This window comes from Rhincodon typus, chromosome 16 (genome assembly GCF_021869965.1).
Source record: "Rhincodon typus isolate 14 chromosome 16, sRhiTyp1.1, whole genome shotgun sequence".
NCBI lineage: Eukaryota > Metazoa > Chordata > Chondrichthyes > Orectolobiformes > Rhincodontidae > Rhincodon > Rhincodon typus.
Window position 1 is genome coordinate 14,676,189 of NC_063347.1, and position 19,451 is coordinate 14,695,639.

A 19,451-nucleotide genomic window follows, 5' to 3' on the forward strand; every position below is an offset into this window, starting at 1 on the left:
ACTTTGTGTACATTGGATTATATCAATACTTACATCAAAGGCCCTTCAGGTTTTTATGCTTTGATTTCTAGCCTGTGCTCTAATGGATATCAGCATTAAACAAATGAATTATTTATTCTTTTTTAATATCCCTTTCTTTATTAATGGTGATAAAAGGTGAAGGTAGGATGTAATGTTACTCTCATACATTATCACTGCTTCATGGGAACATATTATTCATAAATATCCACTAATAAATTAAAGAGACAGCTTTTTACATCTTAAGGCCTTGTTAAAAGAACAAAGAACAATACAGCACTGGAACAGGCCCTTCGGCCCACCAAGACTTTGCTGCCACATTTTGCCCTTCCATACTAAAACTGTCTCCACTTACAGGATCAAAATCCTTCTATTCCCTTCCTATTCAAGTATTTGTCTTAGTCAGAAATCACACAACATCAAGTTATAGCCCAACAGGTTTATTTGAAAACACAAGCTTTCAGAGCCTCGCTCCTTCTTCAGGTGTTAGTGAGAGAGGTAATATCAGACACAGAATTTATAAGTAAAAGATCAAAGGCTCATACCATTGATGAGGATGTACTAAAGAAACCTAAGATGCTGTTAAATCTTTAATCAGTTAGAAAGTTTTAATTAATTAATATGTTAGGTTTGTTTAGTACATCTCATCAATGGTGTGAACCTTTGATCTTTTACTTATAAATTCTGTGTCTGATATTACCTCTCTCACTAACACCTGAAGAAGGACTGAGGCCCGGAAAGCTTGTGTTTTCAAATAAACCTGTTGGGCTATAACCTGGTGTTGTGTGATTTCGGACTTTGTCCACCCCAGTCCAACACCGGCACCTCCACAACATGTATTTGTTTTGTACATGTATGCATGTATGCTTTTTGAATGGTCAAAAGTAATAAATCAGTGCAGTTCATCATGCAATAACCTGACTGCAAGTTTCTGCAATGCAGCTGAAGAATTATTAGTTTTAGTGGACAACAGGCACAGACCAACGCTAAGGATGTTCAGGTTAGCCACAGCTTGAGATAGACACAGAAAGATGCTACCTCTATTTGTAGCCAATCAGCATCCTCTGACAACATCAGAAGAGCATCAGCTGCCATGCCAGTGTGAAGATTGTCCCATTTATGAAACCGACCATCTTTGAGGAAAGATTTCCTCTGGTGGTGTAATAGAAACATAAACTCATCTTCCATTGTTTCATTCTCAGTCCTGTACGAAAAGGAAGTTATTACACCCTCTGCCCAGTGGAGCTCTAACTGTGATAGCTAAGTTAGGAATGAAATTTCTCCTGGTGGTAATTTTAATGAAATCTTAATTTTGGTTTTGTAATATTTTGTTAGGAATCATTTCATCCTTTGGATGGAATTATAACAGCAGTTTCATGTTGTGACATCACACCCGCTAGGAATTAGGCTAGAATGGTTGAGATTTTACTTACAATACCTCAAATTAGCTCGGCAAACTTTCATCTCAACAGTCTTTGCTAGATTGGAATCCAGATCTCAGAGGTGAAGGAATAGTAAGTGTGATCACAATCCAGCAATTCTACAGGGACACATGGCACTTGTCAGCTTTCCCCCAAGCCTTCAAACCAATAGATTATGGGATCATTCTTCACACCCCACATTTAAAATGCCAAGTTAGAGATCCATCTCAATCTCCTCCTGAGGTCCCCAGCATCACGCCACACTTTTCAATAATTAAGTAGTGGACAAGTGCATTCATTGGCATACATCACAATTGTACAATATGTTGCAAAATTGCACCTGCACCTTCAAATGCAAACTCCATGCTGTCATCTGGGAGGCAGGTGCTCGGAAGTAAGTGTAAAGCTGTGACCACCATTGTCCCCATAATGATGAATGGCTAAGAGAAACTCCTTGCAGCTCACCCGTAATATCTTTTATCATCCAAAACAATACAACAACAATTTGCATCAATCTGGTATCATTCTCATAGTAAAACATCCCAGGGCACTTCACAAGAGTGCAATCAGGCAAAATTTGACACCGTCACAAAGGGAGCAATTTGAGTGGGTTACCAAAAGCTGAGTCAAACATACGGGTGGCACGGTGGCTCAGTGGTTTGCACTGCTGCCTCACAGCAACAGGGCCAGGGGTACGATTCCACCCTCGGACACTGTCTACGTGGAGTTTGAATATTCTCCCTGTGTCTGCATGGGTTTCCTCCCCATAGTCCAAAGATGTGCAGGTTAGGTGGATTAGCCATGGGAAATTCAGGATAGAGTGGTTCTGGGTGGAGGGGTGGTGTGGACTCAATGGGCCAAACGGCCTACTTCCACATGGTAGGAATTCTATGATAAATGGATCATAGGCAACAAAGTACTCACCTTCGTCATAAAACCTTCTCTCTTTTTCCGAGAACAAGACTGAGGTTTACAGCGAAAGTGGTACAGGAGCACACAACTTTGTTTGATCTTACATGTTAATTCAAATCGCATGGTGACCACTCTCATGATGACATTTACTGGCATTTTCATCAAGAATTGCATTAAATGTTATTGACTTGGGTTACTTTGGAGAGTCATGCGTGAATTCTTCCACTAACTTAATTTTCAAATCAAAGTTCTACAAAGAATAGTCCTTGAGAATCTAGCTGTTTTCATCATCCATGCTAAAAATGGGGAAATATGAAATCTTGGCAGCTACCTTGTAAGATGAATTTACTTCACTGACTCATGTATGACATCAAGGTTTGATTATGTTGTTCTAGCAAGTCTTAGGCTGCAATTGAATGTTGTCATAATTACATTCATTGGAAATAAAACGGATCTTCCTGATTAGTGTCTCACGCCTTCAAACCTTTCCCTTCACTTCCCATCCCTTTTTATGTTACTACATCTTTGTTTCTATCTCGTTCTCATTGCATCTTTAAATGTTCTTTGGTATATTTTTAATTGCAGGGGCTTTGGTTGCAGAAGTGATTTCAACAAGATTGTTTCAGATGCATGAAAGTTGATCCACCATAATTGCTGGCCCAACATTGCTTGCTAGTGAACTAAGCTGCTCTTGCAACTTTAAGCTTGCATCACTGTTCCATGTGGACTTCCAGAGTTTGTCCATTTGCTACCATCAATAATGTCAAACCTTTTGCAAGGTGGATGCCTGCAATTGAATGACGTGGAATCCACCCTGTGCAGCCTGTAGCAAGTGTGATCAGCCTACAATCATTGGCAGCAGAATGGGAAGGGGAGCAAATAGCTGAGAAAAACAAGCAATGTTTGACTCTTTTGATCTTATTCCAAATTGGGTATCCCGGGAATGATTTCCAAAGAAGTAGCCAGCTGCAGTTCATTGTCGAGAGCAAGCTGCTGAGAAGGATCTGTTACTGCAGTCTGTCATGAGCTACTTTTTATGCAGCAGGCAACTACCTCTGGTAATCCTGACCTTCAGCTGCCATCCAGAAGAAGCAAGAGACTGGGTATAAAGTGAACATGAGCAAGCTCTCCAGGAAGTACAATGTTAAGAAAGAGTAAAAGCAAAATCCTACAAATGCTGGTGATCTGAAGTAAAAACAGGAAGTGTTAGAGACACTCAACAGGTCTGGCAGTATCTGTGGAGAGAGAAACAGAGTTAACGGTTCTGAATAAGTCAAAACATTAATGCTGTTTTTCTCTCCACAGATGCTGGCAGACCTGATGAGTTTCAGTACTTCCTGTTTTTATTTTATTCAAGGAAGAGTAGATTGGCCTGTGTCCATTTTTCTTTAAACCATAATATATACAATATCATTGTTTGTTATGTATGGAGGCTACAGTCATGATACACCACGATGGTGCTGATACCTTGGTTCGGGTGTTGATGTTTGGCATGGCAACGTGTGGCGCAAAGAGATAATGTGCTGTTATTTTGTCAGACTGGCAGCAGTTTACAGGAGCGTCCCTTTACTTGAATAAGGTGAGAAGGAATTAAAGGTGTCGATGATAGATATTGTTTCACTGAAATTTAAACATGAGTGTAGACATTAATTGTGATGTTGTTTGCAGTAAATGTTGCCTCTGTCTCCTCCTCTGTTCTATCCAGTGGTGTTCCACTTTTCCCATGATAACATCATGCAAGAGTATGCCCTGGGGAATGTTAAACCAGCTCCTAAACAGTTAAGGGTCAGCCAGAGCTCAGTGAGTTGCATTGTTGCACATGCAACAGCAGTTCATGAGTTCATGTCATGTGCCAGACGTTGGAGTACAAACATCTAAGCTGATACTCCTGCACAGTACTGAGACAGTACTACACTGTCTGAGGTGTTCTTCCAGATAGGGTATCGAACTAAGAATATTCTCTCAGGTGAATATAAAAGATCCCATGGTACTATTTGGAAACAAAGCAGTGCAGTTACCTCCGGTGCCATGGCCAGCATTTATCCTTTAATCAACATTATGTTAAAAAGAAAATGACTATCTAGTCATTGCTATACATAGGTACTTGTTGTGTTTAAATTGGCTGTCCTACATGAGGGCAGAGACTAGACTTTATTTTTTTAGAAACCCTAACTGTGGATGGAGTACACTGAATGTGGGTCTGAAATTTTGCCAGTTTTTTATTTGCCCCTGTGAAGAGCAAATCCCACTATTTATGAGAAGGATAGCGACAAAAGAACCAATTAAAAGTGCATTTCAGTTGTGGAAATCTGTGTTAGGGGCTCCTCAGTTGATCATGGCAGCTGCTTCACCTCATATCACTCAGCCTAACTTACCCTGTGTAAATTAGCAGTATAAGTCCAGCAAACTCATAGCTGCTTCTCCACTGGCTCTCTGACTTATGCAAATAAGGACGCCAATACTTAACTCAAGAACACAAAGAAACGCAAAGTTTGCTCCAACAAATAGAAAACTGAATAAAGGTGTGAAGAAATTATCAATTGGCAGTGAAAACTGATTCTGTGGAAACAGCTATTCCATTCTGATAAAATAAGAATAAAATAATAAGATTTATCCAATGGTTGCTTCCTTTGTTTGTACTGTACAGTGAAATACTATTCACCAAGGTACCGCTTCATTATTGTAGAATTTCACCACATCATAGTTAATCAGAGGTCCTTCCAGTTATCTGACCCTCTTAGTGCCTCAAATGAATGTAAATATAGTATTGTAAATGTAACAGAAGTCTTTGGTTTGTTTGAATAGAATCAATCCAATGTTCATTTGTTTCCTTGATATGCTATTGTACAGAGCCTAACTGCATTTGTGACTATGTATATATACAGATATTTTTTATGAATAAGGTATATTTCTGTCCTAAAAAAATCAATCTAGTTGTCATGGACTCTCGTCCACCTAGTTAAATTCCAAGTACAACTTCCATGAAGAGAAAACAGCACTAAATGTCTCCCCATTGCCCATTTCAAACATCATCAAACAAATACTTCAGCAACCGTGACATTACAATCCCCATCATTGATGCCATCAGCTTGTGGATGTGTTCCACCAATGCTGAGGCCCTTCGCCTACTCAAGGCAGCTGTGCAGGAATGGAACAAGGGATCTAACATAAAACAGCCCTACACACACATCTTCTAAACATCCCCCCCACCCACAACCCTGCACACACTGAGCTGATAAGGAACAAGGAAAGAATTATTAGCTAACCACCGAATAGGTATTGCAGCCTGTACAAGGAAAGCATCAGACAAATGATCTTTGTAGCAAAGTGTTAACCCTACTTAGGCACTGCAGTAACCCTTCAGGACATGACTCAAAATAGACCATGTACTACCAATTTGATAGAATAAGATTTAAACATTTCATAACATAATATACTGTACGTTTCCTGCATTATCAGGATTTCTCTCCTTGTCTTTTCAGCTTTAGTAGTACCTACAAGATGAACATTGGTTTCTCAGTAAATATGTATGTAGATAATACACAGAGTATCAAAAAATTTTCGATGAAAAGATTTGCACTTAAAAACAACTTGACAGCTTTCAGGATTTCAGGGGCTCATCTTGTGATATATATCCATACGTTGCAAGTCCAGGTATATGCTGCCACTAATTAAAGCCTGAACCACTTTGACAGTTAGAAAACAGCTCATGGCAATTCTCAATTTCTGATATGCACTTTTGAGTGAAATACTGCCTGTAGCAGAAGTTAGATAAATTATCTTTTTTTTTCCCATTCTTTTACCTGTTTTGATCTCTTAAGAAATAGCACAAAATAAAATGAAGGTAGTTACCACTCCTCACTGCCCTACCAGCCACAGGGTTTGCATGGTTCATGTTTAGATAACTATATATATTTGTGATGAGTTCCTGCTTTAGGTTATCTACTGCCTGAATCAAAGTTAAATGTAGGTTGATGTTCAGAACACTCTGTGACTTCTTGTCCTCTTCCTGTCTTACTTTCAGGTAGAAGTGATTCACTTCTTTTTCTTCCCCCTCAGCCCATGTAGACTAGGTTCAAAGAAGATTGCCTCACTCTGATGCAGAAGATTGTTTGTTTAACCTGTTACATCTGCTGCAAGGTCTGCAGCAATTGTCCTAAGTGTCACAGAATCAAAAGCAGAAGTAGTACAGAAATATACAGTACTTATCCTAACAACAGGTTACACTAGGAGTGTCAAAATAAAGTCTGTGATCCACATGCAGCTCCTGAGTACAGGCAAGTCCTTTAAGTCCACCGAGCACAGTTTTATTCATGTTTCAAGTTCTTTGGACTTTGTAGACCTTGAGGTTTCGAAAAGGCTTTTCTGCTAGTGAATGAATCCCGAATCTATTAGTTTGTAATTTCCAATAAATACTGCTTCGCTTTTGTCCTGTCCTTGTTGAGGAGACTTGGACTGGGGACTTTTGTTGTATTGCTCAAATGTTATACATAAGAACAGAAGAAAGATAAGCAGAAGCAGGCCATTCAGCCTTGCAAGCCTGGCCTGTCAACAACATCATGGCCAATCTATCACAGGCTTCAAACCCTCTTTGTTCCAACACGGTATAGCTGTCAATTCCCTGTTATTTAAAAAAAGTCTATCTATTGCCTCTTTAATACTTTCAGTGATTGAGCCTCGACAAGTATCTAGGCTAGAGAATTCCAGTTATTCACTATCCTCTGGGAGACAAAATTCCTTCACGTCTCAGTTTTAAGTGAGTGTCTCCTTGTTCTGTAACTTCCACTCCCTAGTAAAAGAGTTCCCCACTAGTAGAAACATTTACTACGTAGAGTACAGCAGTGTTTGCCATTGCCTTCTATAGGATGGCAGACCAGGAAACTCTCCCGCTCTTACCACCTGTCATCAAAGGTATTAAGAAGACTTTACAATGTCCTTTTATGACAATCAGCCTTTTGTGCCACGTTAGGAACACAAATTTGGTGGTCAACAGGTCCTGGCACTGGACTCGACCCCAGAACTTCTGACCCAGAAATAGGAATATCATAAGACATCCTCAACAAATAAATCCCAAGAAATTGGAACGCAGGATTAGATGCTACGGAGTCAACTTTTACTATTCAGCAGCAGATTGCAAACAGTGTTTTCAAACTGCCTGATCATGCTGACCCTAGGACTGTTCTATTTTAAGGGGTGGGCAACATTACCATTTAAAAGTTGACCTGCAAACCTTGAATGAGTTTCCTGAAGTAACTCATTAGCTCCAGATTGGTGCGATACGAGGGCTGAGATTACATGGAAGTGGTGGGTGGAAAGTAGTTAGGAGAGAGGTTGTCAGACATTTCTGAACACTGCCCACTCTGGTATCCTTGGCTTAAAAATCTCCAGCTCTCTATGTCTCCCTACTGCTTTCAGTTGCTGTTAAAATCTGCCACACATTGATTAGTGTCAACTTATAAAAAGTTTTTTTTTTTTACTTGGTTCTGCATTAAACTTTGTTTGATAATACTTTTCTGAAGAATCTTGGGATGGTTTATTTCAGCAAAGGTGCTATATAAATGCAGTTGTTGATGTGTGAATACAGTGTATGAAATACAAGTGAAAATCAAATTGCTCAATTTTGCTATTGCTTCCAAACTCACAAGCCATAATAGATACTAACTTTTATCAGGCAAACAGCAAGAAGCAACTGATCAAAGCATTTCATCCAAGTTCATTTCAGGCCTTGTCCTTCACAAGACAACAGACCCAAAATGTCCATGGGCCAAGATCCCTTGAAATTTTGCTTGAAGATTATGTCTATCAGGTTCTCCAGCACTTACTTTGCCTTGGAATTGCAAGGAGGCGAAAACTCCCACAATTTAATTAAGCACAGTGGGTGCTCTCGCTACAAGATGCGCAACTCCTGCATCCACCACAGCAGAGAAACTGAAACGTCTTCATCTGATTCTACTGCCACCACCTCTCTCTGACACATGCCACCAAAATAATGCAGTATCAAAATGAAATTATTTTTACTGAAAGAGTATTTATTTAGCAATGCAGAATTTTACATGACAAATAACACTTTAGGCCTTGTAATGCTTCCTGTTTTAACTTCTGTATTTTATAACAAATGGTTAGGACAGTTGCATTTATTTTGTTTCTGAGGGAGTACTTAAACACAAGAGCATAAAAATGGTTGAAATAATGGCAGCAAATTCTGGAAAGACTGTACCATTATTCAAATTTGAAAGCAGGTCATATATGAAAGTTCAAAATTCAAACATGCCTTTTTAAACAAAACTTTCACCTAATACTAATTAGTGTTAGAGATAATTGGTTAAAAAGTGCAAATTAGTTCTGCCTTGTCTTCAATTTAATAATATTTAGTCCTCACAGTAAAATCCCACATTGTAAAGAAATGGTGCATACCCTTGATACTGAAATAAGAATTACAGTAAATTATAATCTAAGTCCTTTTATTTGCACACAATACTGAATTTAAGCCTCGGGCCAAGAGATTCACAATGTTTAAAGCTGTGCTTAGAAAATAAATGTTGGTTAAAAACTGAGAGCTGTAACCAGGTATATGTGTTTTAATCTTATGTGGGATCAATAAAAAGGGGGCTTTAAATATGACATCTGTAATTTGTTTCCTGAGAAATACCTATTTTTCAAAGCATTCTACCTGTTCAATATCATAGCTGCCAAGATGTAGAAGAGAGTTATGTGCATTCTGACATTGCTTAGTTCAACCAGATATAATGTCAACCATTTACAGAGGAATCTGGTGAATGGAGATAAGACTTATTTTTATACAAAAAAATTTATAGAATAGGATTCTGGCTGCAATCAAAGTTGGCAATCGGATTCACAACTGGAGACAATCAGCCATCATTCTGGTGCCAAAGAGGCACAACTGCAGCAATTAAGACCAATCATATGACCGACTCACTTTCCCTACAATACTTTCCTCTACAATGGCATGGTCTTTCATACAGCAACATTTAAAAACCAGGTAATCGCTACTCTGCTGCATATCAAAACTGTGTCTGTCTGCCCTACCACAGTGCATCAATGTTTGATTGCTTGATTCACAAGGCAGGAGATGGATGAAGATGGAATGTAGAGGGATAGCCCAACACCAAAAACCAAAGCAACTTGCCCCCACACATGCTAGAGACCGATTGACTTATAACCTTCCAAACTAGCTCAGATTTTCACTCCTGCAGTTTTTGTGCACTCAGTTTTATTTTAGTACCTCTGCTGGCCATTCAATGAACTGCATACCAGTATGCTGCAAGTATTTCCCACTGATTCATTCTGCGTGGCTTTGTTCAACTGAGGCTTTCCTGTGCATTCACTTGAGAGTGTTCTTTTTCCATGTGTTGTTATTTACCACATTCTTAATGGTGAAGTGCATTCACTCTTCCTTCAACTGTTTGTCCTTCATCAAGTGTTCTAATGGCTCATGTGTCCCAATTCATCACACCCTCTTCATGTGGTGTATATACTCCATGTCCTAATATTGAGCGCCATCTATCTGCAAATGACAACTCCCATGTTCTATATTGTAAACTATCTAGATTCCATTGTGACACAATTTGCCATTTCTTTATAGTTTGTTTCGGACATTGCAACGCAGTGCTGGTATTTACTCGTCATGCTGTGATATGTCTACCCCACATGCCACTATTTATCAGTTCATTGTCATAGTGAGGTGTACTCAGTCCTTCTGTCACATTGCTATAAGATCTACTCATGTCCACATTTCTCACTTGCTCAAACTGAAGTGCACCCAATCTTTGCAATAAGAGGTATTCAGTTCTTGTGCCAGTATCAGTTTCAGATTACGAAGTCCATACGTTAGTATTTACCACTCCTTGAACAGAAAGCCTATTTGCCAAAATTTGATGGGGCTGAATGATCACAGAGAGACATATCAGCCTGGTTATGTGCTGGCATTTACCACCATCTGGTGATGACACTTACTGCCTCCTGCTGGTGTTTTCAAACCAGTACTCACACACCAGGATTTATAGCATTTGCTAATAACATGTTCCTGCTCTATGTGGTGGAATTTGGCTGGGACATGTGCATACTCTATATGGTGTTGCCAAAATGGGGCTGGTCTATAAGTCCACAATGCCTTCTCGGTGATCCCTGATTGTTTCAATGTCAGGATAGACCTCAAAGTTTGAGGGAAGAAGAGGGAATGGGGAGCACCATGATATTTGAGAGGGTGGTGATATTTGAGAGAAGGTGGATGATATTTTAGGGGGTTGGATGACATTTGAGGGGCTGAATAATATTTGAGTGGTGTGGGTGATATTTGAGGGGGTGTTTGGATGTTATTGGAGGGGGAAGATATTGGGGGGTTGGATGATATTTGAGGGGGGTGGATGATATTTGAAGGGAGGTAAATGATATTTGAGGGGGGGTGGATAATAGTTGAGGGGGATAGATGACATTTGAGGGGAATGGATGATATTTGTGGGGAGGTATATGATATCTGAGGGGGTGAATGATATTTGAGGGGAGATAAATGATATTTGAGGGGGAGTGAATGATATATGAGAGGGTGATGATATTTGAGAGAAGGTGGATGATATTTTAGGGGTTTGGATGACATTTGAGGGGCTGAATAATATTTGAGAGGTGTGGGTGATATTTGAGGGGTGTTTGGATGTTATTGGAGGGGGAAGATATTGGAGGGTTGGATGATATTTGAGGGGGGTGGATGATATTTGACGGGGTTTGGTGATATCTAAGGTGGGTGGATGATATTTGAGGGGACGTAAATGATATTTGAGGGGGAGTGAATGATATTTGAGAGGGTGGGTGATATTTGAGGGGAAGGGGGTAAATGGATGGTCACAGCGACAATCCCCAGAGCCTCAGCCGCACAACAAAAAGTAAACAGGAAGATTCCGAACGACACACTGGAGGCTCTGCACAGTCCGCCTGGAACCCATCTCCCTTCCCCGTACATTTTAACACATAACCTACAGCCGGATCAAAGCAAACAGAAAGGGAAAGGAATTTTAACAACTGAAATAACGAGCTATCTCAAATCCCACGCTGTTTCCTTTTATTTTCAAATAAAATCTCCCCACGGGTTTTGAACAGAATCCGTCACAAACTTGCACGTTCCCCCTCGCAAGGTTCATCAGATCATTCTTTATCGTGCCTCTTTTTTTTAAAAGAAATCTTCCTTGTTGGAAAATGCAATCGAAGCGAGCTTTGGAACTTCTGCCGAAGACTGGGAGCTAGCTGCTCACAGGTAGCGAGCAAGACTCCTTCTGCTTCCCCGTTTCTTCAGCTCCCTCATTCCCCTGCCTCATACCCCTCCCTCATTCCCTGCCCTGAGCCCCCTCCCTCACCTGCAGGACACGGTAATCTCGATCTTGGTGGCGGGGACACTGGCCTGAAGCGGATCGAAGTCTCCAATAGATGCCATTCTCTCTGTGTATCTGCTTGTTGCTGTCTCTCTCTCTCTCTGACTCTCCCCTCACTAACTCCCCCCTCTCTCAGACATACATGACATCACACGCCTGACCATTCCAGACTGTACTCCCACCTTTCACAAGATTTCACACATATCGCCTCACTTATCATTTAGGAACCCCAAATCATTATCATGAGGAACTTTACAGAGAGGGAGCCCCGTTGACAGTTTGGAGACATTGATCTCAATGCCTTAAGGTGGAGCGAGTCAGTAAATGTCTTTTTATGAAGAGCGTGTTTACAATTTAGTGCACATAATTCCACCTCTGCAAGTCTTCATTCATTAATATTTATACTTCTTTTTGCTTTGCACGTACGTGAATTTTTCGCTTCCCCTGACAAACCAAAACTGAAAATGCCGTGGTGACTTTGTTGTTGCTGCTTGGCCATTTAATTTGACCTCACACAGCGTGTTCAGCAATTTTCCAGTTATGTTCTCGACAGGAGCGCGAAATCAAAGAATTGTCTCTACAATAGCTCAGCGTGTTCTTGTGTGTGAAGAAAATGTGTCACAGGTTAGTCACATCTCAGGAGCACTTAATTTAACAGCGAGTTGCGATATTGCTGTGTGCCATTTACGGGGAGTACGGGTGCCAGGGAGCAAGAAATGAGGCCAATCCACAATGAGGAATATCAAAAATAACATGGGTGGACTAAAGAATGCGTTACAGATCTCACCCGACCTAAGGACTGGAGCTGCTGTCTTTAACTCACTGCCCGATACAGGACATATCATATAAAGTATCCATTGAAGCACTTGTTGAAGCTAATTTGTTTGGGAATTGGAGTAATGCTTCAGTGAGGGAGTGTATTGTAAGGACATTGAACGTACCTGGGAGGTAGATCAGTGCATTAGTCCTGGGAGTACTGGTGCTCTTACATCTTGGGGCAACGTCTTTTTGTTCAGGGTTGTATACGTGAGGAAGTGGGTTGAGAAATGCGATGAGTGAATACAGACACAAGGGACTGATTAGAGATGGATCGGTCTGGTTGTTGAGGCCAGAAGCTGAAGGAGGCCGCAATAAATGACTAGGTCCAGACAATGACGATGAAAATGATTTGTGATTTTCTATTCAGGGAGAACAGAAGCACGTTGAAGAGCTAGAAAGAGGCTGCAATTGTCGAGGATGATACGTTGCTCAATGTAAGTGCTGAGGGAGAGAGATAGCAAGGGTAAACAAAAGGGTGAAGGGTTCTAAAGAGGAGAAAGTGGAAGGGTGGGACCAAAGTGAGGCTTGCGCTAAGAACACATCATCACCATTTTGACAGAACAACATTTGGTTTTATTCTTTTACATGATGTGGCTATCACTGGCAATACCAACATTTGTCATCCATCTCTAATTGCCCTTCAGAAATTGATGATGACCAACATCCTTGAACCACTGCAGAGCAAGTGATGTAGGAACACCCACAAAGGATTGTAGTACTTTGCCTCTGTAACAGTAAGGCAGTGATATTTAGGGGATGTCAAGATGGCGTGTAACTTGGAGGTGAACCTGCAGTTGTTTCTGTTCCCATCCATCCCATTTCAGTTCTTGGCCTACTGGGTAGGAGTCACAGGTTTGCAGGGTATTGCCAAATTTGAGAGAGCCTTGGTGAATTGCAACAGTGCACCTTGTGAATGGTGCACACTGCTGCCATTGCACTTGCTGATGGAGCTAATGAACTTTTAAAGAGGAGGGTGGAATACTAATGAATCAGGCTGTTCTATCCTGGATGATAGCTTCTTGAGTGTTGATGGAGCTGCAACAGAAAGTGGTGGGTGTGGCATTCTAACACATCCCTGATGACTTGTACCATGTAGAATAGAGACAGGCTTTGGGGAATCAGGAGTTGAATTATATAAAATCCACACAGAGAGGAAACAGGCCATTCAGCCCAACAAGTCCACACCAATCCTCTGAAGAGCACTCCATCCAACCTATCTCCCCCTGAATGATGCACCTAACCTACACATCCCTAAACACTATGGGTAATTTAGCATGGCCAATCCACCTAACTTGCATATCTTTGGACTATGGAAGGAAACCAGAGCACCTGGCAGAAACATACACAGACACAGGAAGAACATGCAAACTCCATATCGACCATTGCCTGAGGCTGGGACCGAACCTGGGACCCTGCTAACCACTGAGCCACTGTGCTGCAGAATTCCCAATCTCTGACCTGCTCTTGTGGCCAAAATATTACAATAGCTGTTGGATGGTACATAGATAGAAGGCTTCAGTAAAGGAAATGCGCTATAATTTGTAAGCCAAGTTTCATTAAAGACCATGAAGTCAATGCAGTCTTCCACAATCAGGTTGTTTCTGGCAAGGCCTTTGTCACAAGCTAATAGTCATTCTAGAGAGGAGCAATGATCAACATGGGGGATGAAAAATGAATTTCCAGTGGGTGTGATGGCTGAGAAGATCAGCAAGAGGCTAGGCTGGAGTAATTGACTTTGCTGCTTGTAAGAAGTCAGCGATCATTGTCTCATTGGGTTCTTTGGAGAGTTGTAGTATCTTTAAGTGAGGACACTGCTGATGGAGCTATGAAGGAAATCAATCACTAGTGCTAGACACAAGAATGCTTCTGATTTGTCTGGGAGGCAGATCAGCATATATCGAGGGAGGAGTTGATGGATCTGTGGAGGAAATCAGTGTATCAATACAGAGAGATCAGAGTATATGAAGGCTTCAAAATGCAATTTCAATCATAAAAGCTCAATTTTTTGGTAGTCTATTCTATCAGCCTGGTGCTAATTGTACCTTGATCACCCCCGATAATTAATTCCTTTCCCTATTATGGTAGATTATTCAAAATGTTATCACCCTTAGCACTTGGCTCAGCGGTGACCACTATATGAGAGTTTTGGACTTAAGTTCCACTTGAGTGCAAAATATTCAGTAACACTTCAGTGCAGATTGGAGGGGGTGAGACATTGTCAGAGGTGCCACGTTTCAGCTGAGATGTTAAACTGAAGCCCTGTCTGTCTCTCGGGTTAAACCTAAAATATCCCATGGCTTTCAGAAAGCATGGAAATTCAAAAAATACACTTAATCAACATTTTCCCCCTCAACCATCATCCCTGAAGCAGATCATTTAATTATTACTTTATTTTTTATGAGGCCTAGCTTTCCTCAAATTGGCTTACTGTGTTTCCATAAATTCCAACATTTACTTCACATCAAAAACTATTTACTGCATATATTCGTGTAAAAGTCGAGTTTTTGAAACCAGTAAAAAAAATGTAAAGGTCGACTTAAGCACAAGCAATATTTTCGAGATGTTGAAATCCAAGCTCGTTCGTGGGAACTGCCAATAATAACGCATTCCCGCTGGTTGCTGGCCATGGTGCTGAATTGAGCTGGAAACTGATGTCAGAGATAGTAGGAATAGATGCTGGAGAATGTGAGATAACAAGGTGCAGAGCTGGATGAACACAGCAGGCCAAGCAGCATCATAGGAGCAGGAAGGCTGACGTTTCGCTCTGGAAACTGACGTCCTCGGCTTTCCAATTCTTAACGGTTAAATGAGAAAAGAGAAATTGTGTTAAAAAAAAAGTTAGACTGTTGCTGATAATCCCCCTTCCAAAACTAGCATAAAGTAGAAAATCTAAGGACTTTGAGACTAAAGGTTAGGGTTCACTTATATACGAGATCAGCTATTTCTCAAGTAAACACAGTAATTGACTGTAAAATGCTTTAGGATTTCCTGAAGGGATGAAATGCACTACGTAAAGTGACAATACTGCGGCTTTTGAAAGTTGCATATTGTCCCGTTCCTTTAATAAAGAAACAGAGGTGTTGAACAGTCTGCTCCAAAGCCAGTAATCAACCTGTGAGTGCTTGGGAACAAAAACAGGAGTTGTTGGAAATGCTCATCAGGTCTGGTAGCATCTGTGAAGAAAAAATCAGAGTTAACATTTTGGAGAAAGGGTCACCGGACCCGAAATGTTAACTCTGATTTTTTCTTCACAGATGCTGCCAGACCTGCTGAGCATTTCCAGCAACTTCTGTTTTTGTTCCTGATTTACAGCATCCACAGTTCTTTCAGTTTTCATTGCGAGGGCTTGGAGTTTTTTTTTTAAATTTGAACAATAGAAACAGCCTGAATGGGTGGGGTAAAGCTGCCACAGAACCAGGATTTCTTGTTTTAACTTTCAGTAACAGTTGCTGGGTTCTTGAAGCTGGATGGTAAAGCTGTTATTCCTCTCTCTGTCAAAGCTAAAAGCTAGGGTTCTCTTCTTGCTGCTAGAATTGCATGTGAGATAATCTATTTTACTGAATTTGCTTTTGCTATGGGTGTGTTAATGGGAAGTTATTGTATTGGAACAATTAATTAGTAGTAATTAATATATCTATTATTTTCTTAAGCATTTTGATAGAGTTACAGTTAAGCCAATTCTTTTATTTTTTATTGTCTGTATTTTAAAATGTCTGTAGTGTAAAAAATGTGTATTTTATTTCAAGACTGGTAGCTTGACCAATAAAATTGCATCTGGAATGAAACACCTAGCACTTGCCTTTAACATAAAAAATAAGTTAGGTCTAGACTACCTTCTGAATATATTTTGAGGGGATTTGGTCTGGTGCGAAACAATAAAAATGCAAGTTTTATCATATCTATTATGTTCCTTTTCCACGTACAATGCAATAACATTACATGTATCAATGTTAAAATTAATTTACCATTTGCTCACCCAATTCCACACTTATTCTATATCCTTCTGCAAACAGTTAACTGTAAGTTATCTTCCCATTGCTCCTTCTTGAAGTGCCAACAGTACATTTGACATAACAGTACATTTCCATATCTATGTAATTTAAGTAAATAACAAGATGGGAATCCTATAGTTCCTGTGGCACAGAAGCTCGGGATGCAGCTCCCACCTGCTTCAGAGGTGAGTCATAACACATCTGAACAGGTTGATTAAAGGTATCTGTAGCTCCTGTCAAAACCTCCATCTCAGTCTTTATCAGACTTTTTACAGAGGAGGGCTTCTGAGAGAGCTCTGTGTACAACTGCGGGACCAGCGAGTCAGCGTGAATGGTGAAATAACTCTACAAAGGCCAGTATCCTATCACCAAGTCACCCTTTATTTTCATGTGCTTTGTACAAGACATTGATCAAGCTCGCTCAGAGCCAGCTCCTAGAGTGAACAGAACCCCTGACACTCCTGTTCATAATCTATCACCAGGTTAATAGTCCCAATCAGTGAACTCATATTCTATGTCTACCTGGCTGATCTCGTTCCAATCACCGCAAATGATTACTGGTAGTAAGCGCATCATTGTAATTACCAGTTTGGAATCTTTGTGTTATAATCAGTATTGCAGTAAAATCTCATACTATTGAAACCACACCATTCAGAGAATGTATATTTAGAATGAAGGACCGCAGGATGTGAGGTGAACACTGTAATTTAAACAAGAGGATTTATGCAGATGATACAAAACAAAATTAATAATTCTTCTGTCAAACATTAGGGTGATAAATTGAGGCAAAACGGTAAGTCTATTCCCAATATATACAAGTGTTGATCCTGCTGACAAATGTATTCAACCCATGATTTTGGACTTCCAAGCAGCATACGTATGTTATGGGGATATCAAATGGTCCTTTTGAGAAATCAATCCACCTTGTGCAAGTCAGACATTGCATCTTTCCCTCATGTTTCTTCAGTAGCACTTGTTAAAAGGTGAACAGTAGGTCCATTTGTCAGTTTAAAAAGAAATCATGGAAGAAAGAGTACTCACTCCAACTCCACAAATCCAGCAATCTCAAAAACCACTGCCCTCTCTCTCCCCATCCTGTGCCGATGAAATTACCAGAGCCATGGTGAGTTGTTAGTGGAGATATAACTGCTCATTCTGAATATGTCAATGATGTTTGAGGTTCAGTTTTGGGCCAGCCCCAGGCCTCTGTGTTTGTATGTGTATTGTTCACATGTTGGCAAGTAATGCGGCCAGATTAATTTCAACCCAGTGGCCGAGAGTGGTGCTCAGTCCAAAAAGAGAAACAGGCAGCAGAAGGAAGTTGGTCAAACTAATTAAACCATCAATGCAAAGTAATGAAAATGAGAGAATGGTAAGAAGCAAGACAAGTGAAAGGTTGGAATAGCCAAGATTTAATTGACACAAATGAGTTCCTGGTGAGCAAAGCAGTCAGAATGGAAGAACCAGGTATGTGACCTGACTGCAAGAAACTGTTTGCAATTATGAATTAGCTTAGTGGAATGTGAGGGGCAAATGTTATGTCTGACAGCAGTGGTTTCACATCTTCCTGATACTGTTCACCTAGCTCACATCATGGTGAACAATTGACAGGAAAGGCAGGAGCGGAATGAATTTGCAAGGTAGGCGGAGGGAGAATTGACTTTGTAGAAGGTTTAACAGGTAATGAAATAAGGGGCAGCCTTCAACTTGAGAATAATTTTCCTTTTATCTGATCATGGGACTTGGGCATTGCTAGAAAGGCCAGCACTCATTAGCCATCCCTAATTATCCTTGAGGTGGTAGTGGTGAGCTGCCTTCTTGATCTGCAGCAGTCCATGTGGTGTAAGAGTACCCATAGTGTTGTTAGGAAGACAGCTTCAGGATTTTGACCAAGTGACAGTGAAGGATCAGTGATATATTTCAAAGTCAGGATGGTGTGTATCTTGAAAAGGAACTTGAAGCTTTTGGTGTAGACATGTATCCCCTATACTTGCTCTTCTAGATAATACAGGTGGTAATATAACAGGCACCCATAATTGAAAACGAGCTCTGGAATCCCAGGCAAATAGAATAAAGAAAATCCTTCAGATTCATAAAATATGGATAAAAATATTTGAAAGCAATGTAAAAACTCAGTTGTTTGGCTGCTCTATGTTTTAAGGCACATGGTTGCAAGAGGGTATTTGAAAAGTATATAAGAATGCTTGGATGGATAAATGCAGACATCATTATTATTGCCACTTCAGAAAAGGATGAGCTACCCATAGCTTTGGGCATAAACGGATGATTGAAATGTTATGTGAATCTGGAAAATATCCTTGGCTGTGTTTCATAGATTATGCAGGTGTAAGTCTCATTGTGAAGAAATGACAACAAGACTGAAGTGTATCTTTTGCTTACATAGTGCACTGAGTTGCAGTTTAAAATTCTGGAAAAACATATTAATTCTTGCACTGAAATCTATTTGCTGCAACTATAAAATATCTATTCATGATGGTTGCAGAGGTAAAAAAAAGACAACATACATTTATTTGTTCATGTGATATTGAGGTTGTGCCACTATATATGCACATAGTTCGTAGATGAGTGCCTACAGATTGCAAAGGGTAGAATCAAAGTTAACATTAATTGTCTTCACCTCAGTCCTGCTGAAAATACCAAACTATGATTCTAGCTTTCAGTACTCAAATACATGGTGTGCATGTTATCTCAACAAAACCCTGTTGAGTTTTAAAGAAAGTCATAGAATATAGAACACTTTCATTATTACCGTTAGTATCTTCAACTTTCCCATCTTTATTATTGTCAGACATGGAACATGAAAACTATGAGCTTCATCAGTGCTTTTCCTATAAATCAAAGTTCTGAAAAGGTTTAAAGTATTTTGTCCTGAAGGCCTCACATAAAAT

General features: G+C 40.2%; 2 protein-coding genes across 2 annotated transcripts in view; both read right to left on the reverse strand.

The window, feature by feature from the left end:
• Nucleotides 1-11,793, reverse strand: part of LOC109927445 (copine-9-like) — a 369,357-nt gene extending 357,564 nt beyond the window's left edge. Inside the window, exon 1 of the mRNA XM_048606481.1 lies at nucleotides 11,717-11,793. Coding sequence (XP_048462438.1) covers nucleotides 11,717-11,793 — 77 coding nt within the window. The remainder of the gene's footprint in view (nucleotides 1-11,716) is intronic.
• A 2,617-nt stretch (nucleotides 11,794-14,410) lies between these two features.
• mtmr14 (myotubularin related protein 14) overlaps nucleotides 14,411-19,451 on the reverse strand; it is an 87,753-nt gene continuing 82,712 nt past the window's right edge. Inside the window, exon 20 of the mRNA XM_048606210.1 lies at nucleotides 14,411-14,468. The gene's annotated coding sequence lies outside the window, so the exon portion shown is untranslated. The remainder of the gene's footprint in view (nucleotides 14,469-19,451) is intronic.